Below are 16,021 nucleotides of genomic sequence, written 5' to 3'. Positions count from 1 at the left end.
CAATGCTCGTCATTTTTGGTAGTTAATGAATCATACAAAATTGCATTGCAGGAACAGCACTTGGGGCAGATATCTAAAATAATAAGTTTGTACTGGTGCACGATGCAGCGGGGTGCTAGTGTGAGTCACGTCTCTAAAAAGAGACGCTTGAATAAACCTCTCTCAATTTATACACCCCCACTGCTACAGCAGCGCTCACATCAAGCACAGGCAGTCCATCAGTCTAATCGCTTATCCACACTGCTTTAGTGCAAACCCATACATAGGCCTGCTTCAAATGCTCCAGCAACAGGTCTGCCCCTTTTTCTCATCCCCGTTTCACCCTCTCTGTTCCTCTCCCATGGTTTGGAGGAATCATACCTGTCAAATCAGGTTTAGGTAGCGAAACCGGGGCATGTGCTGCAGAGCTTAAAGCGGCCCGTTGTGCCAAAAGACGCGTGTTGCACAACTGCCAAATTCTCGAATAGAAAGGTTACGGTGCAGGAGAGAAACATTAAGCCCAACCTGCTGCGTGCCAACTCAAGACTGCCTTCAAGAAGCTAAGTTTGAAAACCACCGGAAAACAAATTAAGAAGATGTAGGATTGATTTTATGTTTGATGGAGAGGCACAGGTGAAGTCACATTTATTGATCTGGCAGTCCTGATATCCAAGATATGTCAAACACGAGTGTAAACAAAGACATTACAAGAATAAAGGTCAGGCTTCAAAATAACACAATGAGACAATTAAACGAGCACCAAAACAGCAAAACCTGAGACATCTGTGCCTTAAATTGATTTAAAATCTTCCTCTGGAGCCCGTTTGGTTACTACATAATCAGGGAAAAAACACTGCATCCTGTGAGACATGACGCATAGTCACACTTTTTACCCAGGAATCCATGAAGAATTAATAATCCCGGTCATTAACTACAACATTACCTGTCTCGCCTCGGGTTCCTCCATGCTGTACTGGGTGCCGGCTGGCCCCTCGCTCACTTTGTCTCCCAGAAGGAAACCCAGGCGCGTCATCAATGTGTTGGCTGCCTCATCCACCGACGGAGGGGGGCCCAGCTCCTGGCTTGACTCCCCTGCAGAGGTAGAAGGACGGGAGGAGGAAGGAGGTAGAGAGCGGGGGTGGGAGAGAACGAAAGAATGTGTGAGACAGAACAGCAGCTTACTTTTTATAAAAAACCACCGGTTAGTTCAGACCTTTACCTGGAAATCCTCAACACAACGTATGTGCCGCTGTTTTTCCTAAACCACAGCCGTGACAACAGACCCGGATAGAGGCGACGCAGCACCTGTGCTCAAAATGAAACCCAGCTGAAAACTCCCTACCTGAGTGCTCCCGTAGCTCGGAGCTGTGCATTACACACGCATTCCTCAACAGCCAACCAGTCGGTGTGAAGCGTCTCCTTACGTGAACTCAAACTTCCTCCACACGCAAAACTACCAGAATCCTTTCAAACTGTTTACAAAAGGTCCTGTTCCACAGCGACTAGCAAGCTGCCGACAGATCCAACACGGCAGCCTGTCGTGACGTAATGAGATACACCCTTCACCTGTGTGCGTGGAGGAGGGAGGGGGAGCTACGGTGGGTGAATTTCCAATACAAAGAGGGCGTGTATCCACCTCTGTATCCTGTTTACACACTCCTAGCACTGAAGAGAGCAAACGAAAACACAAGGGTGAGCCTGTGATGATCAGATGATCAGAAACCACACACACGCGCACACATGCGCACACACATAGGAAGAGCTGAGGGATTTCAGTCCTTTTCACTAGGATCTCAAACAGAAAAATCCCTTAATGACCTCGACTTGTCGCCCGGTTGCCTGGTTACTCTCCACCAATGACAAACCTCCCTGGTGACACCATGTTTTTCAATAATACCTGGGTATCGTTCCCCCAGAGGTGCCTACTGTATCAATTTCCATTCAGCTGGACTTCAGCTCTCAGAGCCGCATCGGTCACTAATTACTCACTCTGCTGTTAAGGAGAGTAACTGGTGGCCAAATACAAACAGCTGTAATTGAATGTAGAAGCCTCTGAATTGGCCCAGACATTAATGACTTTGAAGTCAACAGCAGGAGATGGCCGACGTTTAATATCAACAGCAGTGAGACAGAGACAGCTGGCGGCCAGTTTTCTCACTCTCCTCTCACCCGTTTTCCTGCCGGGCAGGTTGGACCAGACTGGCAGGAAGCTTAGGCTAAGCTGTGACTGACGACCATTAGACACCAGCCGCCACCCCTCTCTGAAGACAGGCAGCTTGTCTCAAATGTGTGGCTATTCAAAGGCAGACGGAAAAGCTATCTGAAGCTAGAGCTCCTGTCTCCGCTGGGGGGGCAGACAGGCCATATCAGGAGTCTCAGTCGTTCTCAGATTGATTCCAAGTCCCCTAAGAGCAAGTATGGAAGACAGGAACCGTCTGAGAGAGGTAAAAAAAAGCTACGAAGCAAATGAGATTGACACATTACCATGCCTCAACAAAGACACACACAGCAGCAGCCAATAATGAGGTAATCACAGCAACATTAGGTCCAGTGCTGCTAATTACATATGAGCCTTGACGAGGTGGATATGGCTGCTCAGTGAATGCAGCTGGATACACTTCATATGGAGCAGATTACATTAGTGAGGGCCTTCAAGGTCGCCGAATCCCTTTAAGGGAACTTCTCCAATAATGAGGAAGACACGAGCAGCGTCCCACGTCATAATATCACAGGGGGCAGCGGAGATGCACAGGAGCGTCTTCAGGCAAATAAAGGCAAAACATCCATCAACTAGTCACTGGAAGCTCGTATACTGTGGGTCCGGATGAGGTAGTGAAAGCTACACAGTTGACAGGCTGCTAGTAGTAAGCAGTGAATACATTAGCACTGATTAGTCAGTGGCTCCTGGGGGGGTTGAAGGCGTGACCGCGATCAAACGGGGGCCCTGGCTCTTCCTTCCGTCGCAGCGAGCTGTTGGACAAGCCGGCGTAGGGGTGAGCACTTTGACTGTGTGTCTTTTGATGTGGGAGCAAACTCTCTAATCTGGATGTTGAAGCCCACAGTCACTCCCTTGAGCTAAACATAGACAATCCCTTTGTAGAGCCCTAAACACGTGTACATCATAAAACATAATGCAGTCAAATTTATGACCCAAATGGAGCTTTGAAATGCAATTTGAACGTCACTGGCATCATTTATAATCATCTATATCTTTTGTTTAACCTTCATCTATGACCAATAACAAGCATTTATTAATAATGTAAATAGTGTATAAACTAGATTCCTCCTGCTTATAGATCCTCTATTCTTTAAATACTGACTTTTACAGTCATATGCACTACTTAACATATAAATCACTTCAAAGCTACAGCAAATGACAGCACTGAGAACATAACGCTCGCCTTAAGAGATACTTCAGGCGTTTCTCATCACAGTGATACCATGAGATCCTTAATGATACAATTTGAAAAAGAAGTGAAAAAAATCAAGCATAACACACACACACACACACACACACACACACACACACACACACACACACACACACACACACACACACACACACACACACACACACACACACACACAGAGCTCTCTATTGGATTCCTGAGCTGGAAAGGAGACAGATGGTTGCCATAGCAACTATCTTTGCACACAGCTAGGAATGTGTTTCTGTGCAAGCGCGTCTTCCAGGCCGTCCACAGATCTGCCCTCACACACACCGAGAGCAGGTCGAGGGATGCAGCAGGCGGGGGGTGGGGGGTGGGGGACCGGACAGGACAGCAGTGGGTATTAATAGATGTGACCCACAGGTTAGATAACACGTGAGGTGCAGCCACACCTGGGTAGTTTAAATCCGAAGCAGTTCACAGAGAGCAAACAGTGAAAGGATCCAGAAGGTATCTATTGAATACACTGTATCGAGATATACAGAGATAAAAAATAAAAACATCTAATGCTCCAGCTTTTACAGGATGAGAAAGAGCAGCGTGTCTGTTGGTAACTAAAGGAAACGAAAACACAGCAGATTCACACCTACAGTATTCTGAGGCTCCACGTCATGAAGCAAAAATAAGATCGAACATACGAACATAAATGCACAGAGAAAGACGTCATCAAGAAAGCAGGGAGAGGAACGATGAAGATTTTCATTCTCACTGTATTTTATTTGCCTTTAAATTCTCATTAGTTTAGAGTATTTCAGTGTTTTTGTTTTAATTCTAGTGCCCCTAACTTTGAAACACCAAAGATAAGCACCTGTTTCCACAGAGCCACTCAAATAACATTAAACAGCATGTGAATCGCATTCTGATTAGTTTTCATGCTCGTCTTTTATTACAACTGCTGAAAACTCCCGTGGTCTGTAAACACGGCGAGAACCTGTTTATGTTTAGCTTCATGTTCCATGTGTCTGCAGGTGTTACCCGTCAGCTCGCCTGAACATTCTCCATTCTTGTTGAATATTAAAACCTATTCATAGTTAATTAAAAATGAAAGCATTTGGTCTCTACTGCAGGTGCTGAACTACCTAGAGGACTGAGCCCCAACATTACTGGAATGCCTTCGCTGTATAATACAAAAAATATGGCTGCTGGTGAATTTTACAAGTGAACTCACAAAATATTCATCAACCAGATTTATGACACCACAAATTTCTTTGCGGCCCATGAAAATCAATCAGCAAATACCTGACATCCTCCAGGCAGCAGAGAGTAGCTGCAGAGTGTGGACTGGCATGACATCAGATGTTTAAGTCACAGCCCTGCTGCTACTCATGCCAGGCAGCCCTTGTTAAGAGCTAAGATGTCCATCTGTCCACCTGGGATGTGCCGAGTCCTCGCTCTTGAAAACACATCTCAGCCCTTTCGGTTTCTCTCCAGCTCAAGCTGTTATTGTACAAAGAGCTCCTCTTTGTAATCAACCGTTTTCCTGCCTCGGTGATGGTGAAGATTACGGTTTCTACCCTGAAATGTCACATCTGCAGGAGCCGTTAGCAGCTCATCACGACTAGTAGGTGGTTCCAGAGTCCGTTTCACATGACTGATGCAAAACAAAGCTGGCGTCAATAGTTCTTCAGTTCATGAACGGTATGAAACAGAAAGGTATGAGTTCTACTTACACAAAGAATACCACTATAAAAACAGTTTCACCTACTTAAAGCGCCCATTGTGCAGAGGCCAAGCAGGAGAGGCTGACAGAAGACGGCTGGTAGCAGTCTGTCGACCATTTTCCTCTTAAATTAGTTAATCCCTGAGACCCCCCCATCAACTGTTTCCCTCAAGTCTTCATTCGACCCTGAGGGGCTGCAACATTGCTCTGCTTTGCTGAGAAGTCCACACAGCCGCCACCGGCCAAGCCAGAGAGACCAACAGGCTGAGAGGAGAGGCAGGATGAGCGAGCAAATACACTAGCAGAGCGCTATCCTCGGATGACCTGCCTTACACTGCGAGGAGAGGGGGAGAGAGGGGAGATCGGGGAGAGAGGGGGTTTGACAAGGAGCGGTAGAGGGGTTTAGAGCGAAATCTAGACTGTCCACAGGATTACAGCGCGGCCGCCGACTGTGAAGTTAACAGAAAGCAGCGACGGCACCTAAACAAGCTCTGCGTCTGAGCGGCAGGGCAGAGTGGGAGAGCAGCGAGGGAGGATTAGAGTCAGAGAGGGAGGAGGCAGCAAGGACGGAACTGTGGGCACCAGCAAAGCTGCTTCATTAAGGACCTTAGCAACGCTTCCGTCTTGAAGGGGAAACTCTTCACCAAAAAACTCTTCCCAGTCTCTTTTCCCAAGTGTCTCTGTGCTGCATCCACAGACTGGAGGCAACATGCATAAAGTAACACAACCAAATGATGGATGAGCTGGCCAGAAACTTACCAGGGCAGTATGTGTCCAGGTCTGGATTCTTGGCAGTGGTGGAGGTGAGTGTAGGGGAGCCAAGCTCTGATTGTGGAATGCGAGGGCTCTCCACAAACTTTGCTTTCCGCAGAGGGGCTGGGAGCAGAAAGCATACACACATATAGAGGAGGAGACAACATGTACACACACGTAAACACACACACACACACACACAGATGGAAGAAGACAAGAAAGAGAGAAGAGGAGGACAGGACAGAGAGGGAGGAAGACAGAGAGCTTATGAACTTGAAGCAGAACACTGATAAAATGAAAACATCCTGAGGGCATTTTTAGGCAACGTTGTATTCGCCGTGGGTCAAACTGAAGCATGAGTAAACAAGCAGGATGGGCAATCAGAGCGGGCCGGGGTTGAACCTGTACGGCTGTGAAGCTCAACCCACAGACGAAATGTGAAACGACTCCATATTTCCTTTCTAAGGGCATCGTTTTACCTGACAGCACTCAGCGAGCAGCAGCCTTCTACTGGGAGGATAAACAAGCATGTTGTGTCTGTTTGCCTACACAGAGAATGCAAATGGGATCCATTTTGAGAACGTCCTCACACCTGACTCATGCGCAAAGTCTGAGACATCAAACACGTACATTTGACGGAGAGTGAGTTTTCACAGGCAGAGGATGGAGGTTGTAACACAAACTTGTTCTTGGTTCTCGGTGGACGGACTCACAACCAAGGCCAGCTTCTGGTGTCAGAGCTCAGTCATTTATATACACAGACACGCATTTACATATAGTCACAGTGTTTGATGATACTCTGTTTGCCTTTAAGGGTCTGATGATGAACAAAAATATAAATATTCAACAGCAGAAAAAAGAAACATCTTCTCAGCAGGAACCAAGAGATGTAACAATTATTACATTGTCTCTAAAAGTTCAACTAATAGCAAATAAATTATGTGCATGTCTCATTCATTGAGAGTAATCGTTTCCATTTTGAGTTTGTGGGGGGTTTAAACATGACTAATCTGGTTAAATAAGGGTTTAAAACACATGCTGCAACTATTAACCATCTTTACTATGGGTGAGTGCACATGTCCGACGCTGCAGCATTGTTCAGAACCAGCACAGGGCGGAAATCCTACTCAAAGTATGCAGCAGTAACAAAAGCAAGCTTCTCACTACTGCAGAGCTCATGTTACAGCTGATGCTTGTACAGTGTGTACACAGAGTACTGTCTGTAGGTGTGAGTGCTGTATGTATAAAGGGTGGAGACCGGAGTTAGCTCTGTGGCTTTCTTTATTAATTGTAAGGACAAATTGTATCAGGTTAGATACACATTCAGTTAATGCAAAACACATGATACAACCATATGTAAATATATTTCTAAGGGTCAAAACAAGTCTGTTAAGCTAGCAGCTGTGTGGGTTGGACAGGAACTAGGGACAGCAGTGCTAACATCAGCACTAGCACTGCCACAACCACCAAGCCACAGAGTCAATCTGGTCTGATGTTCAGCCTGCTAAGTCTCCTAACGGACAATATTCAGTGCATGTGAAACTTAGTTTGGTTGCTCTGCAGGTAATTGGTCATGAAATGAAGCAGGCGAGGCTGAAATGTTTGTCTAAGAACTGTCTGAACTGAACGCCAGGAGGAGGAAAGGAGCAGAGTTTGTGTTTAAGCATTAGGAGCTTTTGAACCCTAATGTCCAGGGCATATTCCCATTGATAATACCAGGTCACATTTTGTACACAAACTCAATAAAGCTGCTTCTTTTGCCTTTCATCTGAGTCTTGAAAGGTCCATGTTAGGTCACAGAGGAAGGGAGCAACACAGAGCTGCGAGAGCTGGACATTGTTTGCCACAGTGGAGCGAAAAGGAAGTGAATTTTTCCATTTCTCTCTCCCAAACCACAGTCCTGCCCTATTTCGATAAGCAGCTCTTGCACCTGCACTGACAGGCTTGCAACAGCTTGTAACAAGCTACAAAGACAGTGTGAGGGACTGAGCCTTCACGTGACAGGGCATCTGTTCCCCCGCAGAATATAAATTTTTGGATGAACTATAGTGAATGGGAGATTACCATTTCTTTTATTTTCTCCCTGATCTCACCTCTACGAAACGCCAAAGTGAGACTCTGTCTATTGGAGTAAATCCCCTCTATCGTAGTGGCTCCAGGGGACTAAATCCCAGGGACTTCTTCCTGCCGTTCTGTTGTCAGCATGTGCCAGGCTGAGGATGGGTGACAGTGTGATGGATGACAGCAGGCAAATCCACTCCTCTAATGAGCTTATGAATAAATATATCTAGTGTGTGTGCAGATGCATGTGGCCATGAAATAGATATTTGTTACATGCTTAGAATATGAATATGCATGTAGCATGGATGCGAGTGTACATGTGAGATTAGAGGGGATGTCGAGAGACTGGGGACAATACACAGCCGGGAAGACAGTGTGACAATTTAAAAACTGATCTCTATTCCCGAGCTTGTTGGCAAACAGGGACACGCTGCAACCAAAGCAAGTCAGCATTATGATTCAAATTCACAGGGTGCTCTGAATATGGAAGAGGAGCTGCAGCCTCCTTAGACGCAACCTGGGTCTTTCAATAAAAATCAATAAAAGGTTTGAATATGACTCAAATACACCAATTTGCAAGGAACTATTTCTCATTTGCTGCAAATATGTGAATGATACACAAGTAAACGGAGGCTACTCAATAGAAATGGCTGCTGTAGCGCTGTCTCGGTTACATACGACCTCAGGAGCCCACTCAGACAAAGACTCCCACACATGCACACATTAACACACACGCAAATGCAGAACAATAATGTGGGTTACGGCATACGTCGCCCAGCTGTCTGCAACTGGAGTAGAGGTTTACAGAAGCTGAGCACGCTGCTCTGGTCGCTATGGCAACAGGCGAAGACAGCGAAACAACAAGCCTTCTCCACCTTTCCAAGGTAGCGGTGAAGCACCTAGGGGTCAATTTCACCAGCGCTGGAAGATTAAGGGTGCAATAATGTCTGCTCAAACGTAATCAGACCACCTCATCGCGTTGGCGACTCCTACTTGTGCAGCAGATCGTCTGTTCCTGAAAACTAGCCTGGATTTGGTTCTGCTCACATTAAACATATTGTCGCACTCCAATGCAAAGCCTTTAGGAATGACCTAGAGGCTTGGTCCAAGTGTGCGCGCAGTAATCCGGCTCAGAGACCGCAAATGATTCCCCGCGCTCGCCTTGTTGATTCGCTGTATGAAACAATGCCGGCCAGATGTTACTGTGCAACACGCTGGCTGCTCGGCCGCCGCCTGAAAACAGAGGCTGCTGACAGTCAGCAAGTCCATTAGCTCATCTGCCTCTCCCTGCTGCGTGTGCGTGCGCCACCGCCTTTGTGCGCGCGTGCCTCTGCCTGTGCACGTGAGCATCTATCATTACAGCCTTGGGAGGATTAGCTGAGCAAGGTGAGGCACGGGCAGAATTTTAAACGGGTGCAGGGAGGGGCGGATTTTCTAAGAACGCTCATTAGCCGAACTCTCCTCGCCCTAAAAAGCTGTTAATTCAACATTTCGCATAACCTTTAGGGCTCAGATTAGAACAACAGCACAACATCAAGCGCTATGAAAGCTACATCAACGAATGAGTAAATCAATCTGGAGCACCTACAGCTACGCAGGGGAAGATTCTGTAGAAGGTATTTTGAGCCGTATCCATCTAGGCGTAGATTGATTTTATTTTCTCAAACTAAATGCAGCAGTGCAACCTCAGAGAACAGCACGGATGAAATCTATTTGATTTTTAAAAGATTTTGGAAATAAGCCTCATTTGCAAAGCCTGAGATTCAGTGACCGTACGCTGCGCTGAGGCTTTTACCACAGCTAGTAGCCTGACGCTGCTTCAGAGAAGCCCATACTGTACATCCTCCTGCAGGCCTAGCGAGCAGCTGTCTACGCTGGTAACTCGACCCTTATGACTCAGCTGCAGAAGCACAGCAGCTATTGTTAACACTGAGCACTGTTAACTTCTCTTATGGTTCCGCTCCTTCCCTGGCAGAGTGACACAGACCGTGACTTTTCCACACAGCCTCCCTCAGCAGGGGGCCACAGAACCCCGCACTCCTGGGGCCTGGAGATAGCAGCAAGCTGTAACCGAGTTAAACACAATATGGCTTTAGAGAGAAAGAGACCGAGGCATAATTGCCAAGGACACCACTTGATACAGTGGCCTAATAATAGCAAGGCTGACTTGACCTCTGTCCCATCTCGTTTACCCTCGTGCTGATATTTATAACCTCTTGGATGGGCTACACTTGAGGACCACACCCTCGTAATTGAGAAAATCCGGATGACCAAAACAACTCTCTGCCATTATTCAATTATGACAGTCAATTAAACACATAAAATAAAACAATAAGTGAGGAGAAACATTAGATGATTAAGCTTTGATTAAGCTCCCGATTAAGATGTGTCTGATAATCTTCCACTATCTGTAGCATGACACCAACCCAACATCAAAGACCCCAGAAATCGCGTCTGACAAAAGCTGTAATCAGTTGTTGCTCTTGTGTAATCCCGTAGCCATAGTTAGTAAACTGATTGCAGCCACACAAAGTCAAAGCTGTGATCCAGACAAATGCCTCGGAGCAGTTCAGCACCCTGAAATGACTGAGCAAATAAGTTAACAGCAGCCAGACAAGCGGCGAATGCTAATACGGAGGCTGGTGTCATTGTGTAGCCGTGTGCAGTCGGCCGTAGGGTTCCGATACGCATGGACGCGCACGCTCACACACCTCTATAGGCCTCTGTGCGTATCTCAGAGAAATGTCGGCTCAGCTCTTCACCGTCAGCTTTCACAGAAAGCAGTGAGGTGGTATATGTAACCCACTGCTCTGTTTTGTAAGCAAATCATTATCATTGCTATTAATAGCGCACTGCGGGTTTCTCTTTGCTACTCTATGGCTGTTTTTTCTACAAGGTGCTCTTAAGTAGCCATATCAAACCACATGCAAGCAATAACTACAACAAACAGTAGTGGGATATTAATAGCCACAACTTGTACAGAAGAATGAGAACTATGACAATAAAGAAATAAGGAAAGCTGAGCCCAGCTCTACTGTCCAGTGTTTGCCCAGTGGCTTTATTTCCTTATGAAGCTTTTTAAATATGAAATACCTTCAGATCATTCTTTTATAATTTGGTCCTTTATAAATAAACTGGGCTGAGTTGTTCAGTATAAATGTGGAATGAACTTGTATAGTCACAAAGGCTTTGGACGATACAAGCTAAAAACAGCACATACTTCATATTCCAACCTGTCCATCAAATTATCCTGTATCAATGCAATGATTTATCTTAGTTCTCTTTCATAAAACGCTGTTGGCATTTTACCTTAGAAGTAAAGGGGGTCGGGCTGGTACCTGCTAACAAAACAGTACGTATCAGCGTTGCCTTTGCATTTCGTTTCCAGCGGCTGTTTTGACCGGTTTAGGGAAGATTTCTAATTGCAGGTTGTTACCTGGCATATGTACTGGATGCTAACTTTAAAGAGCTTGTTTGGAAGGGGGGATCGGGAACAGAAGAGCATGACTTCATCTTGCTAATAGAGGCCCTGACTGCGTTTCCTCTCATCATAAAAAAGATTGTAACGCTAGATCCCAGGGAGTCGTTAGATAAGTAGCAACACTGGCTCATTTGATGACTAATTCAAATTCTGCACAATTGCTCTGGCTAAAGAGCCTGAGGGCAAGAGTGACCAGGTCATGTGACTAACAGGAGACGATGGGGGAATATGACACCCTCCCTCCAGTGCGCAGCCTATAACGATACTTCATCTTTTAACCTTTCACGCTGACAAACAAGGCAGGTCTTTTAAAGGACAGGGACGTCATCGATGCTTTATAGCCGGGACATTATGTGTAGTACATTCTGTGCCCACCTGCCTGCAGTTACACGAGAAACAAATCAGAGGCCACCAGTTAACTAATTAACACCACCCTGTTTTCCATATTATCGTGACCAGAATCATTTTACACGTTAGCTAAGATATATTTCTACCATAACTAATCAGGCTTACAAGGCTTTTTCATGTCACACACACAAGGAACTACAAGGTATGGAAATTGAACAATTACATAAATCAATACCTGAACCAGTGCAGCCGCTATATGAGGCTCTATTTGGCTGATTTTCACGTGAGCTGAGTTAAGGCAGAATTGGCCGATGAGATCACGAGCACTGACTAGACGGCGAGACACTTGAAAAACTCAGGAGGAAGCAGAGCCTAGCCTTGGATAAGATACTATAATAGCTACACCAACTTCTATACTGTAGTACACATATTTAAAGCTCCACAGCTGCTCAACCGAGACTTCACGTAGAAAACCTAATCGCCTGTTCTTCTCAAACAGCTAACTCTAGATATTGCAATCATCGCGCATTCCTATAAAATTACAACTAAAATGTCCAGGGAGAGTAAAGAATAATACTGAAATCTTTGAGTCATAACTGCGGAAGGATTTATAGGGTCTCATTCATCCTGCTTCATTAGGTTCCAATACGCTTGTGATGGATCTGGAGCCATTCTTCCACCATGGACACAATCAGCACGGCCTGAAACTGAACTTCTTAGTGTCGTTGCCTGGGACTTCCTGAATGACAGCTGACAAGGTAAGCTCATCAAATCTCTCTCCAGGTGGTGATACTAAGTGGTGTGAAAACCGGCTGTGGGCGCCTCATCAAAAACCATTCACCTGAGACCAGCCATAGCAGCTGCTGATGAGGTGCTTGTGTTTTGCTGGCAGACAGTGTTATTGAGACATTCTGTTCCTTCACACATCAGCCAGTCGTCCCATGGGATGAGGCAGGGAGGTAGGCAGCCTGCAGCACTGGAACTGGAGAGGAGGAACCCACGTCCCAGCACATGACGGGGTGATTCTGCTACACAACAACAACAAGCTGCTGGCGTGGGGGAAAAACTATTCCCCGTCAACTTCAAGCCATTTACTCAACCATATGCTACAGTATGTATGACGCTGCACTCTGGAAGGTAAAGTGAGACAGAACAACAAGAACAAGTACCATTAGCCGCCCACAGCTTGTGTTCAGACACACACACACACACACACACACACACACACACACACACACACACACACACACACACACACACACACACACACACACACACGCTCTCAAAGACAATTGAATGCTCACCCACGCTGACGCATGAAACAGACCAGCTCGCTACGAAAAAACACTTACATTATCACACTGTGGTTGATTCACTGGTCCTCGAGCCTACACTGTCATTACAGCGTAGCCCTTTGAATAAAGCATCATTTAAGGGTAAGAAATGACTTTTCTGCGCTCCTCCCTTTCGCCCCACGTCTGCACAAACGCGGCTCAAACCGGTGACCGACACAGCCGCTCCAGCTGTCGCGTCAGGGGGCAGACGGACACGGAGCGAGCTCCCGTCGAGCAGAGGTGCAGCGGCAGCAGGTGAGAAGTGACATACACAGTTTGCAGGCACAGGATGGAGGCATGAAACAAGCACAAGAGGGTGTGGCAGCGCTCACCATTCTCAAACCAGATCGCACATTCCTGAAGGCTGGAGTACGGCACCAGCTCCCCTCCTTCCCCCTCCAGTGACACAAGCAGACCTTCCTCCCTGAGTGATGACCAGTTCATCAAAAATAGGAAAAGATAAGGAAGGAAAAAAGAAGGTAGAAAAAAGACACCTGCAGCAGAGCAAGAAAGGCTGAGTGCAGAGGAATAGGAGCTCTGCCTCGCTCGCTCGCTCTCTCTCTCTTCCCTCTTGTTGTCTTACTGAGAAAATCTCCACAGGTTTCAGTGCTGATGCTGCCTGCTCAGTTCAGTTGCAGTAAATGATACAGAGCCAGGCAGATCAGGCGGTAATGGGAGGAGTGAGAGCAGGAGGAGGACGAGGTGGAGGAGGAATAAGATGGAGAAGGAGGAAGCAAGAACACGGTAGTCACTGTGTCACTGGGGAAAGAGGGAAACACAGAAGTGATTGCAGCGTGGACGGAAGGTTGACCGGTGACAAAGAAATAAGATCAGGAAAAGCAAATCCAGCAAGGAGCCCCGTGGGCACAGAAAGCAGCGAGCCCCTCGTTCGCCTCCGTGACTGCATTAGCACTTAGCATGTTATGTATAGATGTGAGAGGCTCATGCTCTCGCTACAGGAGCAGGAGCCCAGGGTCTCCAACAGATGAATGGTGCAGTGCTGCTGTTGTCATGGCAACCGCAGACTAAAAGGAGGGGGAGGAGAAGGGTGGGTATGGAGGGAGGAAAGAAAATGGCATAAAAAGAGGCAGGGAGGGAGGCGTATTATTAAAGGGACCAGTTTTGCCGTTTGTGGACGGCGCTTTGGGGACACATCAGATAACAAGTGGTGAAAAAAAGAGCAAAGGTAGAAAGAAAATTTCAATATAACCCACTTCATTTTCCTCATGGGCTCAGGCTTCCCTCTCTGTCCTTGTTTTACCCTTGAAACTGTATTTGTACAGCTGCAGCCATGTTTTACAGCTATTTAGTGGTCCGAACCCGAGGGGCTGGGAGTTTATTGTTACTGACATTGCTTCCATTGAGGTTCATATCCGTCAGCCTGCAAGCCGCTCTTTTTAAGTGCTTTTTATTAATCTCCTCCAGTTACACTTATTTCCCCAGAGTGATATCTCTAACCCTCTGCAAATGTTACCAACAAGCCTTAAAGAGGTGCTAGAGTTACAGGTAAGTCGTGAAACCTGGCTCTTTAACTGTCCCTGCTGGCAAATGTCTCTCAGAACTCGGTGATTTACTTTATACCTTATTTATATTTGGTTTGATAAAAATAACCTTATATTTACATCTGTGGCACGACTTCAACGTTGTTTTTTTATAGGCTATGCACACAACATGCAGCAGAATCCAGTAAAATAGCAGGTGGTATGATTATGTGCCTGGAATTAAATTTTAAATATTATAAATCATTTAAAATATTATAAAAACCGATGCCCTCTACTATATAATACACAATGGAACACAAAGTTTTATTTTGATACCAGCAAAACCTTGAACTTATAATTTTGTCTAGATTACAGATTTGGCTTTGACTTTTAAACAGGCTCTAGATTCAAGTTTAGTATTATTATTTTACATGTAATATATTTTATTATCCTGTTTATTGTTATATTATTGTTTAACTATCCTGCAACACTGAATTATGCCATAGATAAAACTATAACAGACGTCAGACACTTTTTAGTCAGACAGGATGTATTAATTCCCTCAAGTAACATTACACTGACATATTGTAATGTGCTCTGTAAAAGAACTGTCGTTTGACTTTAATGATGAGTAACGAGACGTTTAATAATATTTCATGACTAAAACATCCTGACACTAGCTGATGACTGATATATGACAAGGATTTCTGTCGTAGGACATAATCCAATCAGTTCTTTAGTGCTCCTCCTGAGGGCATCATACATCCATTTCAATTATTCCATTCTACATTTAACCTTCACTCTTTATTTTTCACCTGTGACAAAGAAGCTGAAAATGTCACTTTTCCTCGATGGAACAAATCATGTGGAGGTGGCTGAGAGGGATGACGCAAAAAACAGTAATGACAATAATTGCAGAACAATTTCTCAAATAAATGCTGAGTAAGGAGGTTTGTTGACGGAGACGTCCCAAATGTCAGCGTTGATTTCAACAACTCCAGATGCCATAGGAAATGTGAGGCTGGCTAAGGAGGTGTGAAGAGAGGGGAACAGGAATGTCAGTCATGAAGAACACTGACAGGACAGGACAAAAAAAAGCTCAAGGCACAGTGCACTGCAGATTCCCCTTCAATGACATCAAGAGACAACAAAAGGCCACGTCACCAGCATTTAAAACTTCAATCAATCAACGTGCAATCAACGCAAGACATGTTTTCTCTCTACTTGCTCCTAATGATCAATATATTCATGTCATCATTTAATACTATGATTGAGACTTAAGACTTAAAAATACAGGCGCTGTTCAAATAATGTCTGACTCCATATATATCATCTTCAATCTGCTTCATACACTTTTCAGGGATTATTTACATAATAAATAAATATGCTTTTAAATTCCTATTAACTAAATAACTGGGTAATCCATGAAACATCACACAAAAAAACAATATCTAAAACAGGCTAAAATGCAAGAG

At 45.4% G+C, this 16,021-nt stretch overlaps 1 protein-coding gene across 15 annotated transcripts in view; it reads right to left on the bottom strand.

Moving 5' to 3' along the window:
• Nucleotides 1–16,021, bottom strand: part of tanc2b (tetratricopeptide repeat, ankyrin repeat and coiled-coil containing 2b) — a 98,307-nt gene that overhangs the window by 28,252 nt on the left and 54,034 nt on the right. For 7 of the 15 annotated variants that reach the window (XM_029133658.3, XM_029133657.3, XM_029133660.2 and 4 more), the window contains 2 exons: nucleotides 5,848–5,964; nucleotides 923–1,071 (listed from right to left, as the gene is read on the bottom strand). In XM_029133658.3, the coding sequence (XP_028989491.1) occupies nucleotides 923–1,071; nucleotides 5,848–5,964 (266 nt within the window). Of the gene's footprint in view, nucleotides 1–922; nucleotides 1,072–1,198; nucleotides 1,723–5,133; nucleotides 5,162–5,847; nucleotides 5,965–13,397; nucleotides 14,017–16,021 lie in introns of those variants that run through there. The other 8 variants (XM_029133664.2, XM_055504443.1, XM_029133666.3 and 5 more) reach the window with 7 other exon arrangements.

Source organism: Betta splendens, chromosome 19 (genome assembly GCF_900634795.4).
Source record: "Betta splendens chromosome 19, fBetSpl5.4, whole genome shotgun sequence".
Classification (NCBI taxonomy): domain Eukaryota; kingdom Metazoa; phylum Chordata; class Actinopteri; order Anabantiformes; family Osphronemidae; genus Betta; species Betta splendens.
This window is presented reverse-complemented; position numbering and strand designations above follow the sequence as displayed.